The sequence below is a fragment of the Manacus vitellinus genome, unplaced genomic scaffold (genome assembly GCF_001715985.3).
Source record: "Manacus vitellinus isolate BGI_N305 unplaced genomic scaffold, ASM171598v3 scaffold_41_pilon, whole genome shotgun sequence".
NCBI lineage: Eukaryota > Metazoa > Chordata > Aves > Passeriformes > Pipridae > Manacus > Manacus vitellinus.
Genome location: NW_021940545.1, coordinates 5,523,774 through 5,545,960, shown reverse-complemented (window position 1 = coordinate 5,545,960; position 22,187 = coordinate 5,523,774). Strand labels below are relative to the sequence as shown.

Genomic DNA, 22,187 nt, shown 5'->3' with positions numbered 1-22,187 from the left:
AGGAGAGGAGTCAACACACACACTGAGCCACCCAGGAGAGTGCCAGGGCATCAGTGCCAGGGCAATCAGTACCTGTTGGTAGCTGGCCTCGGAGAGCTGCCTGAGCATCTCATCCAGTTTGGTCTGGTGCTGCTGCAGGTGCCGGTCCTTCTGGCACAGCTCCTTCTGCAACACAGGAATCGAGGGAATGGACATGAGCAAAGCTCACAGTCATCTCCCCAGGGCAGGGAATCGTGGCATCTGCATGGGGACTCGCAGTGTGTGTCCTTCTAGTCACAGGTTAGAGCTCAGTGCCAGAGTTTGGGGGGCTTTTTTAAATGTAGGTCAGGTTGTTATTGCCCAAAGACCAACTGCCAAGACCAGAGAAAACAGGTTCCTGAGGGACCAGTGGACAACCAGGTGGCTCAGCCTAACCTGACAGGCTTCTGCACAAGTGGTAGACACTTATCCAGCCATCACAGAAAAAAAATAAATATGACAATAAAAGCTGTGCTATAAAAACCTGTGGGCAGAACACAGAACATCTGATCCCTCCACCTCATCACAAACACTCAGCCACCACTCCTGGGGATAATGAATAAGCTGCAGTGCCACTCCCAGAGGTGACACAAAACAAAGTCCCAAAACTGAAGAGCCACCAATGCTGCCCCCAAAGCCTCCAGGGAAGAGGTTCCATTACTTTGTACTCTGCCAGCAGCCGGTTTCTCTCCTCGAGCTTCCTCTGAAGATCAACCTGCAGAAGTGACACACAGGTGTGAGACAGGTATCCCCAGAGTAGTAATCCCTGCCCCCTGTGCTAAAGGGTGACCAAATATCTGCAGAGCTCAAGGGAGCTGGTGTCCAGGGATGGCAACATTTGGGCAGGACAGTCGCTCCCGCGTCCTTCTCTCTCCAGACACTGCCCATGGGCTGCCAAAATGCCACCTGCTCACCCAGGGAGGACAAGGAATAAAGGAGGAATGCAACTGCACTGAAAACATCGGGGAAAGGCCCTCCCTGTTTCAGCTGAAGGTCTTGGAGGACAGGAAGTGGGAGTGAAGGTCAGGAATGTCCAGGCTCCCAGCTGGCCAGAGCACTGTGTGCAGTGTGTGCTCTGCACAGCCCTGTGACTGCTCCTTCACTGTCCCACGACCCCAGCAGCTCTGCTGCAGCCACCAGCTCAGCCCTGTGGCTGCTGGAGCCTCAGGGCCACCAACCTCCTCCTAAAATAACCCCAGCAGTGACTCACGTTCTGGTTGTGCAGCTCCTCCTTGTCCATGTTTGCTCTCAGCAGCTCCTGCTTTAGCTGCAGGACTGAAGCATCCTGCTGGATCAGCCTCTGCTGGAGGGCATCCTGGGGAGAGATGTCCTCTGTGGGAAGGTGCAAGGAGGGCAGAGACCCTCCCCTGAGGAGTGAGTGACCCAGGACAGTGGCCACTTGGGGCTGAAGGAGAGCAGGAGGTGTACAGACACCACCCTCAGCCCTCTTACCCCAAAGTGATTTCCCTACCAACATCCTGGCTATTGGGACAGAGGGATTTCTGTCCTTCAGCCTAAACTTCCCACTCCAGCAGTGGCCTGAGCTTGGCTCCCATGGAAGGAAGCAGTTGTGCCTTTGGAGGGTGCTCAGTGCCCTCAGCTCCTGATCCAGCCACACATCTGCAGCATCCAGAGGGCACAGAGAGGCCAATGTCAGCCCAGGACACAAGGACACTTAAGCTCTCAGTGTGACCCAGTTGTGCAGTGAAATCCTCTCTGGAGAGGCCAAAGTCAGGACTAATTCTGCACCTTTCACTCAGGGCCTGGGAGCTCCACCTTGGACAGCTACTGCTGTTTGCTCCCTCTCAGGGAGCCTGACAGGCAGCTCTAAAAATACCTCTGGCTCAGGAGTAGATTATCAGTGTTCACAACTCCAGAGGGAGGAACTGCACAGTTTCTGAGGAGGGCAAGGATTTCCCCAGGCTCTTTTTCCTCTGCTGTCAAGAATGAGTTCACTGGGGCAGTGCTGCTGTGGGCACCCCAAGACAGCAGGGGAAAAAGAGAGGCAAGAAAAGCAAGCAGGACTCATATTTTGTTTAGGAGAAATAGAAAAAAAAAGGATGGAAATTTGACCACAGTCTACAGACAGAATAGAAACCAGGAAACCCAACTCCTTGTACCTGCCTTGGGCCAGAAACAAACCACAGGATCCCCCATTTCTAAGCCCCCCCAACACACCTCCTTCCACACTGAGGCTCCTCAGAAGTGGATGGTTCCTCTGGCCCCACTCATGGGCTGCAGCAGACTCTAAAGCTCTGCTGTTTATATTTAAAGTGTCCCTTTCCTCACCTTTATCCCCTGGAGGTTTCGAGCTTCTTGTTTGTATTTCAGCAGCTCCTTCTGCAAAATGCAACACAATTTGATTAAAGGGCATCTTGTCACCCCCTCAAGAGCCAACCAAAGCCAGTGTTCCCTGTCTCCAGACACATGGTGCAGGAAAAAAAATAAAGCACATCCCACCTTTTCCCAAAGATCCAAGAGCAGTTTCAGTGAGTTACAAACATGGCAAATAGCTGAGCAGCTCCCTTAACCCCTGCTATTAAAGTTCTGAGAAAAAAAACCCAATTGCCTAGTCCCCCAAACCTGTCCTTCAGGGCCACATCAGATCCTTCTCCCAGCATCAGACAGGGTCCCAGAGCTCTAACATAATATATCCCCCATATCACCCATCAGGTTGTCCCCCCCCAAAAAAAAAAAAATTAAATAAAAATCAAACAGCAAAGATCTCTTGGCCCAAAACCTCTCTGCCCCTCCACCTGCTGTCCCTCTAACCTTTAGGTCTTGATTTTCTTCCACACTCTGGTCCAGGCGACTTCGGATTATGATCTGGATGCAAAATATCACCATTATTGTTGTGCAACCCCTGCCTGGGGCAGGACAGAGCAGCAGGCAGGGAGGTTTGGGTGCAGAAATGTGCTCACCAGCTGCTCTTCAGGGCAGGCTCCACGTTCACAGAGCTCAAAGGACCCTTCCTGCTCGTCCTCAGGTAAAGACCCGTTGAGCAACAAAGCCTGGGAAAATAAAGGGGGAAAAAATATCTCCTCTTCAGAGGTTTCAAAGGAAAAAGTGATTGAGCTGCAGCTCTGGTCAACAGTCATTGCTATCAGCCTCTAAACAGCTTCATTTTCCACTTCTGCTGACTTGTTCCTCTCAGAAACGAGTACATTTTTTTCAGGAATGAATAAGAAGATTTACCCCCTGAAAAAGCTCTCCCAGAGGTCTGTCAGCCAATTCTCTTCCCCACAGAAAGACACCAAACAAGGACAACTCAGATTTTCGGGGGCCTGTCTCAGTTTCAGCACCTTATAGGGCATCCACACATCAGATCCCCAACACTTCAGTCAAACTCCCTCAAACTGGAGGCTCTTAAGTGGTGAGTAAGAGGAGGAGAATCGATTAATCAAACCCAATTTCTTGGCTGGCAACATCAGCTGCCTCTCCCTGCTCCCGGGGGGTGAAGGGGCAGCAGTGCCAGCTGCTCACCCTCCCTGCTGGAACACCCAGGGCATGCCAGTCCCCCCAGTGCCTCCTCTCCCTGCTCCCAGTGGGCACAGAATGCAACCAGATTTTACCAGGGAACCAGGGATTTTTTTTTTTTATTTTCTTTTTTTTTTGGGGAGCTCTTTTGTGTCCTGCCCATTGTCCCCAAGGAAAGTGCCCGCCCAGCTGCCTGTGCTTCTCACACAGGCTCTGCTTTGTTTACTGGCACATAAATATTTACAATCCAGAGCCACTGTGGTTCCCAGCACAAACAGAAAGGGATATTCCTGGGAGAGTTCAGTGTCTTTACCATATGGATCAGGGGCTCAGAGTCAAACACACTGGGCTGAGGGTCAGGGAGGGACTGCAAAAGGTCCCACAGACAAATAGTTGTGGGGAGAATGTGCCAAATATGATAGTGCAGCCTCGTTCATGGGGAGACTGATGCGAGACTGTGACCCCTGATCAGCCCTGGGACTCTTGATTGATCTCCTGCCATCCCTTGTCTCCCTGCATTACTTCTGATCACAAATCACAGGGCACAGCCCCTCTCTCTCGGGCTCTAACAAAGCCCCCAGCACGTGGGAAAACACTGGGGCATCCTCACCCCCCTGCCCAGCAACAGGAGCAGTGACAGCACACCCAGGGCCAGCACAGCCCCACGGGACAGGGGGCAAGGCAGGGAACCAACCAAGAGCCAGGCACAGCCAAACACAGGCTCTGCTTCCACTCTAACCTGCACTCAGTGCCCTCTGCCCTCCCCCAGTCCACCTCAATTACTATTAATTAAGATCACCAATTTTCAGTCTTCACAGCAATATAACCTTCCCCTCTGCACACCCTTCCCTCTCCCTCCCTGGCAGGGAACACTGGCTGGGAAGAAAATCTGTTACCTGCAAGCCTGAAATCATCTTTTTTGCTTCCTCCATCTCCTTTTCCAAGTGGTCCTGTTGCTCCAAAAGCTGCTCCTCCCATGAGTTCTCCAAGTATGACCCAGAGTTCCCTGCTTGCCACTCAGGCTGGAAATGGGAATCAGTCTCCTCTGGAAGAGAGAGCAGCTGGATGTGGTCACAGCAGACAGGGGAGCCCAGGAGAGACCTGCACCCCACACCGACACCAAAGGGAGTTGCTACAGGTGTCTGATCTCCAGGATTTATGCCTCATTCTCACTGCAAAGTAAACTTTGCTGCACACACACATATCCCAGGTGAGTCTGCATCTGACCCCGGAGATTTCCAAGCACAGGACAGGGGAACAACGTGTGACAGAAAAGCACCTGTGGGGTTTGCAGAACACCCCGGTGTCAGTGGGTGCACCAACCCACTGAAGGCAACCCCAAACCATTTCAGTCCCTGGGGAACTTTCCAGCAAGTTTATATCACACAAACAAGCCCCAGTAAAGCTTTATCTGCGAGGTACCTGTTTTAGTTTCTGTTTCTTCAGTCTGGAGGATCACAAGCCTTTCCTTCTCCTCCGATGGGGCCACAGTGGATTCACTCTTTGCACTGTGGACAGGGCTGGGTGATGTGAGACTGCAGGGGAAAGAAGGAACAGCTGCTTTGGTGCTGATCAGCATCACCCTCATCTAACACCATTACCTGCATCCTGGAGAGGCCTTTCACAAACCAAACTGGGCATGTAACTATTTTTTTTCCTGCCAGTGCCACAACAAGTCAAACTGACAACCACAAACCTCGTTTTCCTTAACAGAATGTGAGGTCGAGGCTGACACCACAGAATTCAGACACTCACTCAGAAACAAATTTACTGCCAGCCTTATGCTCACACCACAGGCTGAACAAAAAGCCACCCTGGTTGGCTTCATCTGTAGCTCCAGGTTCCAGAAGCATCACTTCAACTTGAAATCCCAAGGGCAAAATATTTTTCAGAGTCAGAGCCCACTCGCTCGTGTTCTTAGATTAAAACTGCTTGAAAGTACCCACATATTTTCACTGGAGCCATCTCAGCTGACTGGGAGGGTCAAGCAATCTGGTTTGTTGGGGTTTTTTTTCCAGAAATTCTTCCCAAATGCATCACCCAGACAACACCAAAAGGTGGCTGAAGCTCAGTGACCCTTTCAATGTACCTCGAAAGTCGCGGGAATTAATCCTTGCGAGCGTGAGCAGGAGTTAATTTTTCATTCTCCCCAACACAGAAACAAAAGGGCAGAGAACAAAAAAAAAAGAAAACACTGTGGAAATGATATAATAGGTTTTAGAAAAATAAGAGGCTTCAGCAGCTCGCTGTCTGCAGCTTCCCAGCACTGCTGCTGCGTGTCCCCCCAGCTCCCACGGGAGGGGAAAAGCCCTGCAATAGAGATGGAAATGACTTGCTGCTCCTGCCTGCCCCACTCCCACGGCCAGGGGAGCCTCCTCCTCATTTATATGACAGACCTGCAGCCTGGTTTTCAGGGGCCAGACTCGCCCCACGTTAAAGGGAAGAGAAATGCAAGCAAAAGAATAACTCTCTTTTCCCAGAAATCTCTAAGGGCTGCACTGCCTGTCTTTTCAGGTGTGTGCAGGACTGTTAAAGGGGTCCAGGGCACCTGGCTTTGCTCAGGGATTTACCTCCAGGAATTTAAACTCCATCCCAGCAGTCCCTCATCAGGCATATTTTCTTATACAACATCTATACCCAGCTCCCTGCTCCTTACTGAACAGGGGCACAGTGTAAAATTATGGGGTTTAAATTGTGGTTTTTATCTTGTTTAGAAGCCCAGGCAGTTCTGGGGGGTTTGCATTATGTAATAACGAGGCTGAGAGGAAAGGATGGAACATTCCCAGAGCACAGGTGCAGGCAGGAAGCCCAGCTGATCCAACAGGGCCAGGAACTCCAGGCGGGATTTTTACCTCCTTCTAGGAACAGATCTCAATATTCCCCCTGCAGTATTCCCAGCTGGTGCTCCATGCCCTCAGCCTGATAAGGCTCTGCTGGTTCTCAGCCATGCAAAAGATGAAAGGATGAGCTGCCCCAGAAAAACACCCCCAGCAACTGTTGGGGGAGAAGGTGGTGAAATGGGTGGGAGAGGGCAGGGACCAGAGGATGAAAACCGAGGGGATGTGAGCCTGGAAATAACATTCTCCTCTTCCAAATCTGCCTCTCTTGGCAGTGGATCCACATTCCAAAGCCAATATAAGGGATCCAAGGTGGGTTAAGCAGCCCCTACAGGTCTGCACATCATAGGCAGTTCTACATTCCCACGTCCACAGACCCTTTCCAGGCAGTTTTCCTGTTTTAAAGGGCCAGTGGGCTCACGGGGCATCAATAACCCCCCAAACATGCCAAGCAGTGACAGAACCAGCAGCAGACGAAGCAGCAGCACTGGTCAGGCTGCCTCATACCTTATCGAGTTAATTCTGGAAACACACAGGTTTTGTGTCAGTCAAACCCAGCAAAGTACAAAACACCCACAGCTGTGATTTGTTCTTTAAAGCACACAACAATTCACGCCAGAGCAAGCAGAAATAAGTGCTGGGAAATTAAAGCTGTTCAAGACACATTCACGATGCAAGCTGTTCCACTTTATTCCTTTCACCACTTGGCTCCTTAACCCACATCCCTTCTCCCCCGAGCCCCAGAGTTGCCAGTGCCTGCACAGTCGAGGCTCGGGGGCACCAGCCCTGAGTTCTCACGTTTTAATAAACACCCCATCCCTGCTGTTCGAAACGACAATGGCAACAATCGCTCACCATTTGACCTGCTTCCCTCCCATGATCCCACTTTAACCTCTCGCCTCACAGAATCCGTTTCCCTGGGAGCCTCGGGATTCTGGATGCGGGCAATGCCTTGTCCCTTCGCATGCTCAGGGATCCGGCGTGGGGAGGGAGGACGCCGGCTCCTGTCAAAACTACTGGAGGAAGATTTGCAAGCCAGATTGCTGGAAAATTTCGCAGTAGAAACAAAAAAAAAAAAAAAAAAAAAAAAAAAAAAAAAAGAAAAAAAAAAAGAAAAATAAAAACCGCCCCTCAGGGTCTCCGCAGGAACGGCAGATCCACAGCCCCCACAAGCGGGTGCGATTCCGGAGTCAGGGGATTCTGCAGCCCGGGTTTCGCTCCTGCTGCTCCTCCTGCCGGGTTGTTATTCTCCCTCGCTGCTGCATTTTGGGCGGCCGCGCACACACCCGGCTGTTCTCAGCCCCGGGGGCTGCCGCGGGTGCTCCTCAGCCCATCCCGCCCTGCTCAGCCCCCGAGCATCCCCCGAGTATCCCCCGCGCTCCGGGGACCGGCCGCGGGAAGGGGCTCCTGCCCCCGGGCTGCTCCCGGCCCCGGGCTGGGCGGGCGGCTCTTCCCAGCCCTTCCTCTTCCTCGCCGCCTCAGCTCCTCTCCCTCCCGCTGTCACACGGGCTGTGCGAGGCTCAGCCTTTCTCCGAGCCCGGCTCGGGGTGGGGGAGGGAATGCCGGTGGGAAGGGGAGGGGAAAGGGAGGTGGATGGGTGAGGGGCTCGGCAGCCTGGGAATCATCTGATTTTGGCAAATTTTCCATGAATCATTCCGATTGCCTTCGCTTATTGGAGGGTTTGTCTCTGGGAATTCTGTTATTGAGGCTGTGAGGTCTCGGAGTGAGGAGTTAATGCAGGAAGAAGCTGCCCTGGGATCAGATGGAGGGGGGGTGGCTGCACTTAATAATCACATCTCTCACTAATCAAAAACCATGTTGATTCCCTCAGCCAGTTCTCATAACTAAACTGGAGCATTTCTCCCTGGAAGGGAACAGAAAGCATCTTGTTTTCATCATGCAGACACTGGTGTCAGCAAAGACACCCCCAGGAGCTGGAGGGAACACTGCTCCCTCTTTTGGGCAAGCACCGATCACTTCTGCAAAGATTCCCACTGTATCCTGTCTTATCAGCAGTAATATCACCCCTGCCTTACGGGCAGAGAATTCATGACATGATGGGGGGGAAATAAAACACCATGATTTAGGATGTGCAGAGAAATCCTCGCTCACCGCCAAAACCCAACCCCACGTGAGCCAACATTGCCTGGCAGTGCCTGGGGGGTGGAAGAGCAGATAAAATCCTCCAGCCCCTCACACTGAAGGATGCTCAGGGAGCACCAGGAGTCACCCACTGCCCCACTGAGATCCCAGGTCGAGAGGCAGTGCCAAGGTCTGTGACATTGGCCATGAAATCCTCTCGCCAAGAGCGGGGCTTTTGCGTCTCCCCTGGAACAACAGCCTCAAAAGCACACTGCTGACATCATGTGGAGGCACTGGGCCAGTACCGGCTCACTGGGAGCCTCACGCTCCTCCAAATGGCTATTTATAAACATGCCCTCAGTGATACACAACAAATTCAGGGGAGAAACGCAAACTCTTGTCGTTTTCTCCTCCCCTGGGCCAAGCGACCTGATAACACAGAGAATTATTTCTACCGTGGAGCATAAAAATGGGCCTGGAAAACCCTGTGGAGAGATCCTGCCTGCTGAGAAACCCTCTGTGGCAGTCTGTCCTTGGAAAATGAACCCGTCAGTCCCACACAAATCAGAGGGGGATAGTTGAGGCACCCAGGGAAAAGGCAGGAGAAGGAGACAGCAAAGCAGAGCTGAGGGTTCCACTGGGGACAGGAAACTGAGAACCAAAGAGCTGCAGCTCTGCCCTCACAGCTGCTCCAGATGGGATTAAATGGAGCAAAGCACCATATCCAGAGGGAGAGCCAACATGTTCAGTAACACAGCTCTTTGTCTTAATGTAGTTTCTTGTTCTCTGGGGGAAAAGGGCTCTCCTTGGCTCTGGAGCTAGATCAGCTCCCCCATGGGAGCAGTTTTTTCTTCGAAAGCTGTTTCAGCTCTCCCACATCCACTCTCTCTCCTATCCCCATGAAAACAGTGGCAGCAGAACCACTTCATGAGGATGAAGCCTCAGGTTGGCTCCTGAGGCTTCATCCTCCAGATTAGGCAGACACTATGTTCTGGGAATGCCCTTTTCCATCAGAAATACCCAGATTATGGAGATAAGGAACCAGCACTTTCGGGAATGTCACACAAAGGGCACATGTTGGCAATAAAAAAATCCCTTACCTGGAGGAGTGGGACTCCAATGGCACGTTCTGCTGCCCCTCATACTGCTGCACCAGTGCCCGGACACTCCAGTAGGGATTTTCAATCTCCTCATCCATGCTGCTGTTTCTGGAGATAACCACAGAGTGAGGGAAGCCTCATGTAATAGGAGCAGAAATTCTTCCTGTCTCCAAGAAAAGCTAATGAAAGGTGAGAAGGAGGGGACAGCCAGAAAAAACACCAATTCTCCTGTCAGGGATCCCCATCCCATCTTCTTGGTGTGAGGGAAACACAGGCAAACAAGCACTGCCCTTTTAAACTCACCCCTAATTCTGGGACTAGAAAACTACACAACCTCTAGGAAGGCAAGGAGAAGAACAATTTGCAGACAGCACAAGGACTGGCTTTGCTGAAGAACTCCTGGTCCAAGGCCTTTGCAAGATAAACCTTTAACATTTAGTTTTTCAGCAAAATATCCCGTTTCAACCTCACTTCCAAACTGCTTCATGGGTACTCCCTTGAGCCAGTATCATGTGGGCAAGTGACCTTCAGCTGAGTAAACTGAACCCTCAACAGCCCATCTGGCTTCCAGTTAAATGTCACTGCTATTATTATTATTATTATAATCTACAACAGCACCTTTTGCAGGTGTTAAATGTGCTTTTCAGGACTGCACATTCCCTGTGCAGGTGGATCATCTCCCTCCAGCATCACCAGAGCTGAGCACACAACCCCCTGAGTCCACCTGGAGCAGCGGGATGGACAGCAGTGGAGGAGCCAGGACGGGCTTGTGCAGAGTTCTCAGTGCCTCAGTTTTGGAAGCAGCTGCTCCCAGATCCCTGAGCAGTACCTGGAGCTAAGACCTGAGAATATGAGAACATCTCCAAAGAGACAGCTCCAAGGGCACTGTGCTCAGCAGGAAGACGAGGCAGCACAGTTCCCTCTGCCTTGGCCATAACTCGCTGTTCTCTTCTGGTGAGATAGCAAGCCCTCCAGCTGTTGTTTTGCTGTAAAACCCGAGAAGAGCCCGGCATTCCTGCCGAGTGTCCCGAGGCAGCCTGGCCAGGTCGGTGCTTTGCCAGGACGTGAGGGAGCAGTGCCTGCCTTGCAGCAGGGGCTGGCAGGACGAAGGTGCACTGATTTCAGAGGGAACCGTGTCCCCTGTGTCCATGCCCAGCAGGAGCAGCCCCTTACCAGTGCCTGTGGCGGAACACGTCCCCTGTGTCCATCCCCAGCAGGAGCAGCCCCTTACAGGTGCCTGTCAGCCCCTTACCGGTGCCTGTCAGCCCCTTACCGGTGCCTGTCAGCCCCTTACCGGTGCCTGTGGCGGAACACGTCCCGGCCGGAGTGCAGCACGTCCTGCCGGACCTCGGCCAGGGCAGCCACAGCCCCCTGGGCCATGGCAGCGGCAGAGCGGGGCCTGTGGCTGCCCGGGGGCACTGCCCAGCCCTTCCCCACCGGGCCAGCCCCGCTGGCACCCACGGCCCTCCCAGAGCCTGGCTTGAAGTGGGCAGCCAGGGCCAGGATCAGCCTCATGGTGGACTTCAAGTTCCCGTCGACGATGTCTGCAAAAGGCAAGCGAAGCCAAGGTGAGGGTCACGAGGTGCCCCCCAAAACGAGCACTGAACCCTACAGGGCTGTGCCAGGCTGTGCTCAGCCCTGCAGACTGCCTGTGCCACCCACCCACCGCAGGTTTGATGCTTTGAGCCCTCCCTGCGTGGCCATTCCCAGTTAATGATGCAGCACATAATTACTGAGTGCTCGCTGGGAAAGCACGGCACCCACTGCAGCCTGACCACTGTCCCAGCACACAGAATTTCCTTTCTTTAAACCACACAGGACCAAAGAACAGCAACGTGCTTCCTCAGCGCTGGCATCCTGTACCACAAACATTGGCAGCACCTTGCAAATGTTAATTAGCCAGCTTTAATAACACCACACCGGGCACTCCCCCAGCCCCTAAACCAGCTCAGACACACTGATCTCATGGCAAACCTCAGCCACTCTTTCAGACTAAGGTTTTCCAAAACAGTGCAGTCAACTGAGGCACACAAAGTCCTGACTAAACCGTGCCACAGCCATGTGACTGTGCATTGGGTCTCCTCCTTATTTACAGGCCATGCAGAGCAGTGCCCTGGGCTGCCAGTGAACCAGAAATATGTTCCCATGTCTTGTTTCACAGTAGCAGGTTTATATGTCCTTTTAGTGAAAGATTCTGGGTCTGTATTCCCCATTACACCAATATTTGAGCTTCTGAGTGCTCAGTAGCAGGAGAAAAGGCACTTTTTTTTCTTTTTTTTCAGTGCACTGTGCTGCTACCACTGTCCTTCAACCCAAACCCTCTACTGAACCACAGGAGATAAAACCCCAAAACTCCCCCACAAACTAATACATTAATCTACTAACACATGATCAGTTTGATATGAAACAAGGAACAGGCTTTCAGCAGCTAAACCCCTCTGTGCTCCCCCAGGGCCGGGTACCTTTAGCTGATGTCTGGTGCATGCGGATCTTCTTGGATGCCACAAACTGTAAGACTTTCTCCACATTTTCCCTCATCTTCTGCTGGCTGGTGGGGTTGGCCTCAATGCCACTGAGCTTCTCACCAGCTACAGGAGGGAAAAAGCTTTTTCAGAGGAGAACTGAAGTACTTGGTACCATCAAAGGAGCTGCTGGAGGTGCAGGGACTGATCTGACCTCTTGTCTGGGCACTGCAGGAGGCACACGTGGCTTCTTGTCCTGCTTACATGGTACCCAGCACCAGGGACAATGGGGTTGGGGACTGTACTGGATTTATTTTAAGGTGCCAGCCTTGTGGGAGTCCATATAGCCCCTGAGAGGTCTTAGCACATCTGTTGTAACTGCCCCTAAAACATAAGGACTCGGATGGGATTGCATTTATGATCTGAATGATTGCTTCCTCTGGCAGTCCCTCCCCCCAGCCCCTCAAGCTGTGACCCCATCAGTAACATCTGCCAGAGCCCAGACAGCCCCTGCCGCGCCAGAGCCAGGACTGCAGGAGGAAAAACAGTGCCAGATGTCATCACTGACCTACAATCTCAATGAGCAGAGCCAGAGTGACTCCATCCCGCAGATCCTGTCTCAGGTCCTGGACTGGCTTCACCGTTGGCTTCTTCTTCAGCTGGGAATTCACCCAGGCCACGTATGCCTGGAGCTGTTGCTGAAAATAGGAAACAAAACATCTGCAGGGGAAGTCACACAGCCCTCAGTCTTCCCTTTCATCTCCACGGATCTCAGTCCTGTGCCCTTGAGGACAAACACCAAAGGTCTCTGCTGGGCTCTGAGTGACACCTCTGCGTGCTGTGGGGCAGCTCACCCCACACCAGGACAGGGAGAACAAGCAGAGGACTGCTGAGCTGAGAGAAGAGCTTGTTATTTCATTTGATTATATTACATTTGATTTGCCAAACCAGTGCTGTCATCCCCTCCTTCCTGGTGCCCCGGTTCGTTCACTTGCAGCACTCGCTGTCCCATCCAGGCTGTTTTCATCCACTTACCAGGGAAGCAGAAAACCCACAGTGCAGAAGCAAGGAACCCTGTGTTATTCCCCACTGAACTCTGCCAGAACAACCAGGACAGATCTCCTGGAAGGGACAGCAGCCTCCCTCCACAGCACTGCCAGGAGGCTGCCCTGGATGCCCCTTCCCGTGGCTCCGTGTGTCGCCAGGAGGGAGAGGCCAGGGAAACAAACTCAGGTTTCTGGTCAGCACAAAACCCCATCTGGCACAACTGACCACGAGGCAAAGAGCAAATTCAAGCGACCTTTCCCTTTCCAGCCCACCCTCTGTAACCCTCCCCTGGCGAGCAGGGCTGCTGGTGACACCCAAATCCCTTTGGGCAGGGCTGGAGTGGGACCCGGAGGGTAAACAAACTGATCCATTGATGGGATTACCTCTCTTTTCACTCAGCTTCCCATTATTGTGCCCGTGCAGCAGGTTTTAAGTCCCCATTCCACGTTATCTCAGCAATGTCAGAGTTTATGCTTTTACAGCCCATCAGAGTCACAATCTGGTCACGGCATCACTCTTAATTATCCTGACAGAGGAAATCCACCTTTAATCCCACATGGCTCACTCTGCTGGCTCAGAAAGGGGCCTGGCCCTGTGTCCAGTCACTTCTGCTCACTCAGCAGGGCTGGAGAACTGGAAGAGGACACGGGCTTTGGGGCAGCCTGATGGCTTTGGGGAAGGAGGAAGCAGAGGTGGCAGCTCTGGTGCAGGTTTGCTGGAGCAGACCTGGCCTGCCACGGGCACGGGCTCTGCTCTGGTTGTAGTGGACACAATTCCAGGCAGGTTTGCCTGCCCAGTTCCAGAGGTCTTTGTTTTCTGCTTTTCCAAACCATTTTCCAACCTGGTACTAATTCCACAAGGACACAGCCCCTCAGAGCCTACAGAAAACCTGCAGGTTTTGCAGGGTTCTTCATGGCTCAGACACTTCTGCCTCATTTAAAGGAAAAAAAAGACCCTTTCACTGGGGAGTTTGTTTTCTGTTCCTTTTCTCAGAGCATTCTTCGTGCATTCATAAGGAAGCATTTTTGGCAAGCTTTTAGTGTCTGTCTCTTAAAAGCATGAAGAGGTTGTCATTGTTATTATTAGAAAAAAGTCATTCCTAAATCCCAGGGCATTTATATTTTAAACTCTGAGTATTAAAAGGAGGCTTTTGAGGCGATGGAATACGAAAGTCACCAGCCCAAAGTAATTTCATACCAGTGACTGCTGGAACTCTGCAGACTTACACTTCATTAACAGTCTGACTCCGTTGTTTGGTTGGTTGGTTTTGGGATTTTTCCACTAAAGCATAAGATTTTCCTGCAGAAGTTCAGACAGTTGGACTGATCAGCATTTCCTAATTTTTGCATCCAAAGCCTAGAAGCTCTGATGACTTTAGCAAGAGACTTGGATTGCTGCAGAGCTAAAAAATCCAGGCAGCAAGCTGCCACTCCTGGCAGCTGAGGGGAGCACGTGACTGAACTTCCCCAGAAAATGAGAGACATAAAAGTTTAGTGACCTAAAAATGGCAAAGTGCTGTTGAATGCACGGAGAGACAAAGCCCCCCCAGCTGCTCAGCAGAAACCCCAGTGGCAGTTTTCAAGCTGGAGAGTCAAAAATGCTTTGCTTCACCATCCTCTGTGGTTCCCCATGAGCTGGGGAGTGACTCCATGGGCCAAACCTTCAGCCCTAGACCTTTAATACAAGCACAAGGCCTTGATCCTCAGCCACAGGTTCAGCTCAAGGAGTCAGAGCCCTAAAAAAAAAGGCAAAAGACTTGTTTCACACCCTCAGAGTTCCATTTGTTTCAAGAACTACCACGAGGGCCATGTGCTCTGCTGCTGGGATGGATCATCCCTGCCATCTGGGCTGGAAAGCACTCCAGGTACCCCCTTCCAGCACAGAGAAAACCAAGATTTTTTCTAGGATGTGTCCTGCCATGAGAACAGCAGCTCTGCACAGCCTGTTCTATCCCACAAAAACCCCCCTGAGCCTGCCCTTGTCCACAGAAACCCCCCAAACCCACACACTCCATCCCCAGCTGGGGCTGCAGCTCAGGTGCAACACGTGGCTCACACAGGTCTCAGCTCCTCTCAGTCAACCAGACTCCAAGGAGGACAAAAAAAAAAAAAGGTTGGGAACAAACAAGGAGGTGGATAACACACCCCAAAAGTGTTCCTCCTTTCCTGGGCCAAGGCTGTGCCCACTTCTCCCTGCACTCTGGTGGGAGCTCCTGCTCAGTCCGATCCCACACTTGCCAGGGCTCACACTGCTCTGCTCCTCACTGGCATTTCCCTCAAAACCAGAATCTTCCAGAGGAGAAACAGCCTCGTGTAAAGTTTACTATACAGAACACACATTATTAGGATTATGGGGGAGTTAACCTTAATCCTGTTTACATTAACAGAGCTTTGTGCTCCAAAAAAAGCCACGTTTACCTGTACCTTGCCATGGGAAGAGCAGCTCCCTTACCTGGAGGAATTCAGAGCCCACATTCCTGCAGCTCCCAGGCAGGTCATCGTGGGGTGTTTTATCCAAGTCATCCTGGAAGGCTTTGGAGGGCAGAGGGAGATTTTTAAAGCAAGGTTTTAGGGACTACCTGAACTCCCCAGCGTAGTTCCAGTGGCAAATCACAGGGCAGTATTTCAGCAGGGACATCTCAGAGTAGGATTTTACTTTGGATCTCTTTTGCTCAGCACTGAACCCTGAAGTGGTTCAGCCCTCCTGGCTGCAGGAACACAGCTCTGGAGGTCAGGAGCAAACATCTCTGTGCTCCCAGCTCACAGCCAGTGAGAGCAGAAGGAAAATGCCCTTTTATTTTTTTTTTCCTCAGCAGCTGTGAACCCTTCCTGATAATCACAATTAAGTGCCATTATCTGGAAACCCGCCACAGGTGGGAGAAAAGCAGCAGCTCTGCTGTAAATCTGCCAATTGTGGGTGTTCCTGCTGCTCTCTTTGACCTGTGCATTCCCCACCTGCTGCTCAGGGCTCCTGTTTCTCCCTCTCAACCCTCAATGAGTCCAGGAAACAGAGGTGGATCCCAGTGCCTTGATGTGCTCTCTGTCCTTTATTATCAGTGCTGCCTTACACTGGGCAGGGTTAATTTTCACCTCTCTGGGATTAAGGTATTGCACCCTTTGATGTTGGGCAAATCTTTGTCCATGTGTAAAATCACCCTTCAGCCTTCCAATGGCTTGACCTCACAGCAGACCCCTGTAAGAGCCTCTGCTTCTAGACACAGAATACTTCTCTGCATTAACATGATGAATTTGAATCTATCCTTATCACTGAATTTGGGGAAGAATCCTGCTAGAACAATGTTTTTCAGGCCCTTTGCCTTTCCTTTATTCACTGTCATGGGCAGTGCCCCAGCCCCAGGTCTCACAAGGTCAGCAAGAACAGCCACAGGGCTGGTCCCAGGATGAAAGGCTTTCAGTGTTCTCTCTGCTCAGAGCACTGAACCAAGTGTCTGCAGCAGCCTAATTGCATCAGGATGTGGTGTTCAAGGCCTTGTGTGATTTCTGGGCTTTCTGGCATCACCTTAATTAGATGGGAGCTGTAATTTTCCACCCGGAGTTCCTCCAGTTTGACGATTATTTTTGTAATTGTTTGGGAAGGCCTTTGTAGAAGCAGAAAACAAAAACCCACGAGCAAAGAGAACGTTTCTCCCCGCTCTCAAAGCCAGCAGAAGGTTTCTTTTTTTTTTTTTCCCTCAGAATTGCTACTTAAATGTGATTCAGGCTGTTCAATGTGCTGAGGCAGCTCCTGATGGTCCTGCAGTAAAACCCACCCAGTTATGACCAGGACAACCATCAGCACCCACAGGGCTCCTCTTCCATAAAACTCTTACTTTAAAGCAGAAGTTGTTCATTCCAGCAGGACATGGAATTTTTGACTGCAAAGTTTTCCAGGTGTTTCCCAGTCCTTTACCCATTAACAGGAAGAGCTCACGTGTTAAACAGCAAGGCTCAATTCCATTCCAACTCCCTAAATTACTTCTGCCACTTGGATTTTCACTTCTTGTAAAGCCAATAGCAGCCATGCTCCATTCCAGAGGCATCCAGCTTCCAGGACAGGATGAAGTCATTCTTACCTGGGCCTAAACACACTGGCATTTTATTAATTTTGTGTTGTGAAAGAGCTCAGTACTGCAAATGTAAGATCCTGGACCAGCAGCACCACTCACAGCTGAAGGAGTTCTGCTCAGGAGGTATTTGAGGCCCTTTTCCCACCCAGACAATGTTTCTGTGCCAGCACACAGGCAAAAATATAGGCAAATACTGGCAAAAATACAGGCAAATACTGGCAAAAATATAGGTAAATACTGGCAAAAAGCTGAGCCACGAGGGAGCTTTGACTATAAACTGCCAGGACTTTGGAGCACATGATTCACCCTGAATTATCCAATGGTTCCACCTCACCCAAAAAGAGCCTGAGGTCTGTCCAAACAAGCTGCACTGAGACATTCCCTGATGCTCTGGGGAAGAAAAGGAGCATTGTTCCTTCTTGAGCAGGATGCATCCCCAGCCCTGAGCAGGCAGGGAAGGCAGCTCTGGGAGGAGCTGGGCTCAGGGTGGGACTGACTGCCCAGGGATTCCTGCAGGCAAGGACCTTCCAGCTGAAGGAGAGGGGAAGGGACACCCCGTGGGGCTCCCTGAAGGGCTCTAAAAGGCACATTTAGGACACAGACTCTTTTCTTCCCTCTGCCAACGACTTGCTGTTAGTGTGGTAGCCTCAGTTTCTGTCCATCAAGCAGCTGTAGTAATTTTTATGTTCCTTCTGAGTGGTTTGATAGCAAGAAATGTGTGAGTGTTGCTGTGCAAATGCTCTGTAATACACCCAGCCAAGGGACAGCCAAGGGACAGCCTGGCTTGCACATACAGGGGACCTCAGGCAGGGATTGAATCCCAGCTGCTCCACCCCTAATCCTATAGAGCAGCAAACACATCCTTCCCTTGCCAACAGTGCTGTTGCTGGCCAGGCACAAGGGTTGGGGGGGGGAAAATTGCTGAGAATTCCTGCTGGAGCCAAAAATTGTCTGCTGGAGCACATCTGGGGGTAAATGCAGGAGTGGGGAGCCCCAGCTGTGCTCTCTGGTGTCTGGGGTCAAGGCTCAGCAGAATTACAACCCAGTCTCTTGCAGACCTGACAGACAACCTGCAAAGGTTCAGGGGGTTCTTCAGATCCAGGTTTAAGCAAGTGTGCCCTGACCATCCCGTGGCTTTAACAGTGTAAAATCCTGAGGTGTGAAATCCTGAGGTGTGAAATACTAACCAGTCACAGCAAAACCAAGCTGGTGTGAGATGAGACCTGGCCCTACTGTGGAAAACAGCAGCTTCCCTAAAGAGCTTTGTGTGTTTGGGGGATTCACTCCTACAGGGAGCATTTAGTGATGGGCTGGTCCTAATGGGCTGAACGGGCTGAGGGAGCCAGAAGTCAAAACAGCTCTCCCTGGTGAATCCTATTAGCCAGAATTAGCACTCCCTGCATGGACAGGGCCAGTGCAAGTTCCTTGTGCTGGGATCACAGCAGCAGAGCCCTTTTTATCACAGATCAGGATGCTGCAGCCAGGGGAACAGAAGGGCTGCCAGGGCCAGGCAAGTCCTCACTGCCAGAAAGCAACTCCAGCCAGAAAAGCAAACCAAAATCAAACCCAGGGCAAGGAGGCAGGATGGCACCTCATCCCTTTGAGTCCCCCAAGGGATACAGCAAACCTCGAGGAGTGAAGGGGAGAGACTGTATGTGTGGGAAATCGGGAATTACCCACTGCAGATGCCACTCAAGAGAGGAAGAACCCACTATTTGATGGAAAATAGTCCATGAAGCACTTGGTGAGGGGCTGTCTGGTGAGAACAGGGGAGAGAACACAGCCCTGGCTGCCCTGCAGCTCTCCCTGTGTGCACAGCCTGGGCAGCAGCAGCTCTCACCTGGAAATGGGGAGATATTTCCACTCCCAGGCAGAGCCTTGGCTGGTAACCCTGAATTCCACTTTGCTGCTCTTTGGAGACCCTGATTTCGAAACAACCTCTGCCTGGGCTCTTAAAAATTCCCTGCCAGCACATCCTCTCTGGAGTGGATTGTTTGTTCAATGTAATCTCCAAGAGGGGGTGGGGGATGTTGCAAATATCTATTTTAAATTACTCACTGCACACAAGCAACTCCACAATTAAGTTTGCCAGAGGAAATCATCCTCCAGCTTGAAAAGGAGAAGCTTTGTTATTGTTAAAATACAGGCCCATTTCTGACACAGTCCTCTGTGCCCCATCTGTTTCAGAGAACAGGCAGAAGTGTCAACACACATCTCAAATAAATAGCATTTCCCTGAAGAGGGAGAACAGGCTGAGGCCACCTGGCCAGAGTCACTACAGGGGAGCCCCTGCTCTCTGTGGTTCCTTTTCATTATAAACTCCTGCTTTTAGCAGCCACACGTCCCCATGGCACCATCCAGCTGTGGGGCTGAGTTATCTGTCTGCCTCAGAGCAGGGGAAGGGCTTGATGAACAGCAGGGGAACCCCTTGGAGGCAGGGCAGCCCATTCCTGAGCCAGGGAGGGATGCCCGGGGGGGGCTTCATTTCAGACATCAAACAAACCCCCCTGGTTGGATGCTGCAGGTGACAGGGCACACCAGGGGTTCTGGCCAGGGGCTCTGGGAGGGGAACACACCCAGGGTGCAGCTTCCAGGGCCCCCTTTCCAAGCTGTGACTCTGCTCATCCCGGAGGAAACATCAGCCCCACATGACCCGTGGAGCAGAACAGCTCCTGAGCTGCAGAAGGGACGAGCACAGTGCATTGCCCAGCACTAATTATGAGCTAATTGGGCTGGTTTGGGGTGGCTCTCACTCAGAAGGGTGGGCAGAGAGGGGAAACAACGCAAAGGAACAAAAGAAACTTGCCTGTGGCGTCCTGCCTGTGCTGGATAACCTCCCAGGCATGGATTACTGGCCAAAATTGTGAGGTAGAGACACAAACAACCAATACCCCTGGAGAAATCAGGACCATGCCTGGCCTCCAGGTGCCAGGGGATGCCCCTGAGCCCTGCACATGCACCCAGGAGCTTGCAAGCAGCTCATCCGTGTGTGTTAATGCACAGATTTGGGAAGCACCCCCTCTGTGTTTCCAGGTTCCTGCTCACCCAAAGAGCCACCTGGGCAGGAGAGATGCCCCATTAAAGAACAGCCACTGGACCAGCAAGGAAATTCCTGCAATGCCCCAGTTCCCTGTGTCACAGCAGCTCTGACTTCTTATCTGGAGTCTGATTTTTTGGGGTTTAGTCACCTGCCTTCCCCTGTCAGGGGGCTGTGCTGGGGTCACACACCCTGGGACACTCCTTCACATCCAGGAACTTCTGTAAATAAGCACCAAAGGTACAAAGAGGCAGGGGAGGGCACACAGGCATGGAATTACAGGGTTCCTCCTCATCTCCAGCCCTGTCTGTGATGTGGTGCACGTCCCTGGCAAGTCACTCTCTCTGCACCACAGGCTCTGCACTTGGAAAATTGATTTTAGTTTGACTTTTGTCAGAGGCTGAAGTGTGTGATGTGGCAGAGAGTGGGACACATGGGGGAGAATCTGTTTTCATGGTGGGAGAGGGGCGTTTTTTCCACAGCTGGGTAAAACCAGACAGTCAGGGTGGGGCCAGCCCTGAACGTCACTGTTCTGTGTTCCCTTTATTAATTACATTATATCAATTATATTATTAGCATTCGGGCTGCTATTAGTTTATGCCTGAGAAGCATCTGCTGCCCTCAAGCACAGGAAGTGTGAGCTTGAGCTAAACCAAGACCTTTGCTGGCTAAGAACGAGACTGATACTCTGTGGAGGAGGGGATGGAGCGTTTCCAGCTACCCCGGGCGATCAAAGGAGACCCGAGGCGGAGCCGAGAGGCTCAAGTTTCACCCCCAGTTTGTTTTCCCCGGGATGAACCGGGTGCCGTGGAGCCCGGCAGGGATGTTCATGTTCCGTGAATGACGGGGGCTGAGCTCTGCAGGGATGAGGAATCACTAAACGCCAAACAAAATTCAGCTCTGTGCCCTAAGAAAGAGAAAAACCACCCCAAGAGACTGTCCCTGATACCGAGTGAGGAAGCAAGCAGAAGCCACTCTTTGGTTCCAGCAAAAGCCCCCACTTTCCTTCCTTTTCAGTTTACAGACAAGAAATCATCCTCCAGCACGTCCTGCCCTGGCATTTTGTGCTGAGTCCACGAAAAGCCCAACAGAACTAATTCTTTGTGCACCCCAAGGAGGGAAATCACACTGCACTCGCCACACAGCCACAGGATTCCCACCTTGGAACTGGTACTTCTCCTTATTTTATGATTTATTAGCCTCCTAACAGCAGAATAAGCAAATAAAGAACACTTGAAAAAAATTACATTTTCCAGACCAAGCTGAATTTCGGTCCCGTTAGAGGTTCAACTTACAGCAAAAGATGGGGAGGGGGGGAAACCACCCAGCCAGCTCGCTCTTTGTCAGCCTCTCGGAAGAAATGAGAGTCCACAAAGCAGATTTACAACCTTCAGACACACAGACATCGGCAGAGGAGTCAGCTCCGCACAACAAACAACTCCGGAGTAGTTTGTATTATTTACTGGTACGACCGTAAAGCACCGGGGGAGGGAATAAAAACTTCGAGCTAAAACCACCGGCTGTAAAACAGCCACAAACCGCTAAAAAAAAAAAAAAAAAAAAAAAAGAAAAAAAAAGAAAAAAAGAGAAAGAAAAAGAAAAGCAAACGAAACCCTATTGCTGAATTGAATTTGAATAGTCTGCCCTGGCTGCAGTTCAGAACAGAGCCGTGCGGCACGGAAGGCTGTGCTCCCTTCCGCCAGCAGCCAGCCCCAAATCCCGCTCCTTTTCCTGCTTCCCCGCTCCCTCGGAGCGCAGGGAACGCAGCAATTCCCGCAGGGAAACACGCGGGGAAGTGAGCTCTGGGGGACGCGGATTTTTTCCTTTTTACCTCCGTGAAGCCCTCCTGGAGAATATCCAGCAAATTGCCCCTGGCCAGGCAGGCGAGCATCGTCCTCCGGGAGCCCGCGGGCGGGCGAGGCTCTCAGGGGACGCGGGGCAGCTCCGGGCGCCTCCTCCTCCTCCTTCTCCTCGCAGAGACAAAGGCCTGGAGCTCATGGGGGACCGCTCTCATCGTCCCATACGTGCGGGGCTCGGGGCTCGGGGAGAGTTGAGCCAAAG

The 22,187-nt window shown here is 51.7% G+C and overlaps 1 protein-coding gene across 3 annotated transcripts in view; it reads right to left on the bottom strand.

Annotated features, from left to right (window-relative positions):
- Nucleotides 1–22,187, bottom strand: part of DIXDC1 (DIX domain containing 1) — a 29,798-nt gene that overhangs the window by 5,219 nt on the left and 2,392 nt on the right. Inside the window, exons 1-13 of one of the 3 annotated variants that reach the window (XM_018078695.2) lie at nucleotides 21,958–22,181; nucleotides 12,545–12,674; nucleotides 11,977–12,102; nucleotides 10,809–11,058; nucleotides 9,515–9,622; nucleotides 4,918–5,030; nucleotides 4,392–4,540; nucleotides 2,940–3,029; nucleotides 2,791–2,844; nucleotides 2,308–2,358; nucleotides 1,229–1,333; nucleotides 680–733; nucleotides 73–165 (exon numbers count right to left, since the gene is read on the bottom strand). In XM_018078695.2, the coding sequence (XP_017934184.1) occupies nucleotides 73–165; nucleotides 680–733; nucleotides 1,229–1,333; nucleotides 2,308–2,358; nucleotides 2,791–2,844; nucleotides 2,940–3,029; nucleotides 4,392–4,540; nucleotides 4,918–5,030; nucleotides 9,515–9,622; nucleotides 10,809–11,058; nucleotides 11,977–12,102; nucleotides 12,545–12,674; nucleotides 21,958–22,017 (1,383 nt within the window). In that variant the 5' untranslated portion in view covers nucleotides 22,018–22,181. Of the gene's footprint in view, nucleotides 1–72; nucleotides 166–679; nucleotides 734–1,228; nucleotides 1,334–2,307; nucleotides 2,359–2,790; nucleotides 2,845–2,939; nucleotides 3,030–4,391; nucleotides 4,541–4,917; nucleotides 5,031–7,187; nucleotides 7,332–9,514; nucleotides 9,623–10,808; nucleotides 11,059–11,976; nucleotides 12,103–12,544; nucleotides 12,675–21,957; nucleotides 22,182–22,187 lie in introns of those variants that run through there. The other 2 variants (XM_018078696.2, XM_018078698.2) reach the window with 2 other exon arrangements.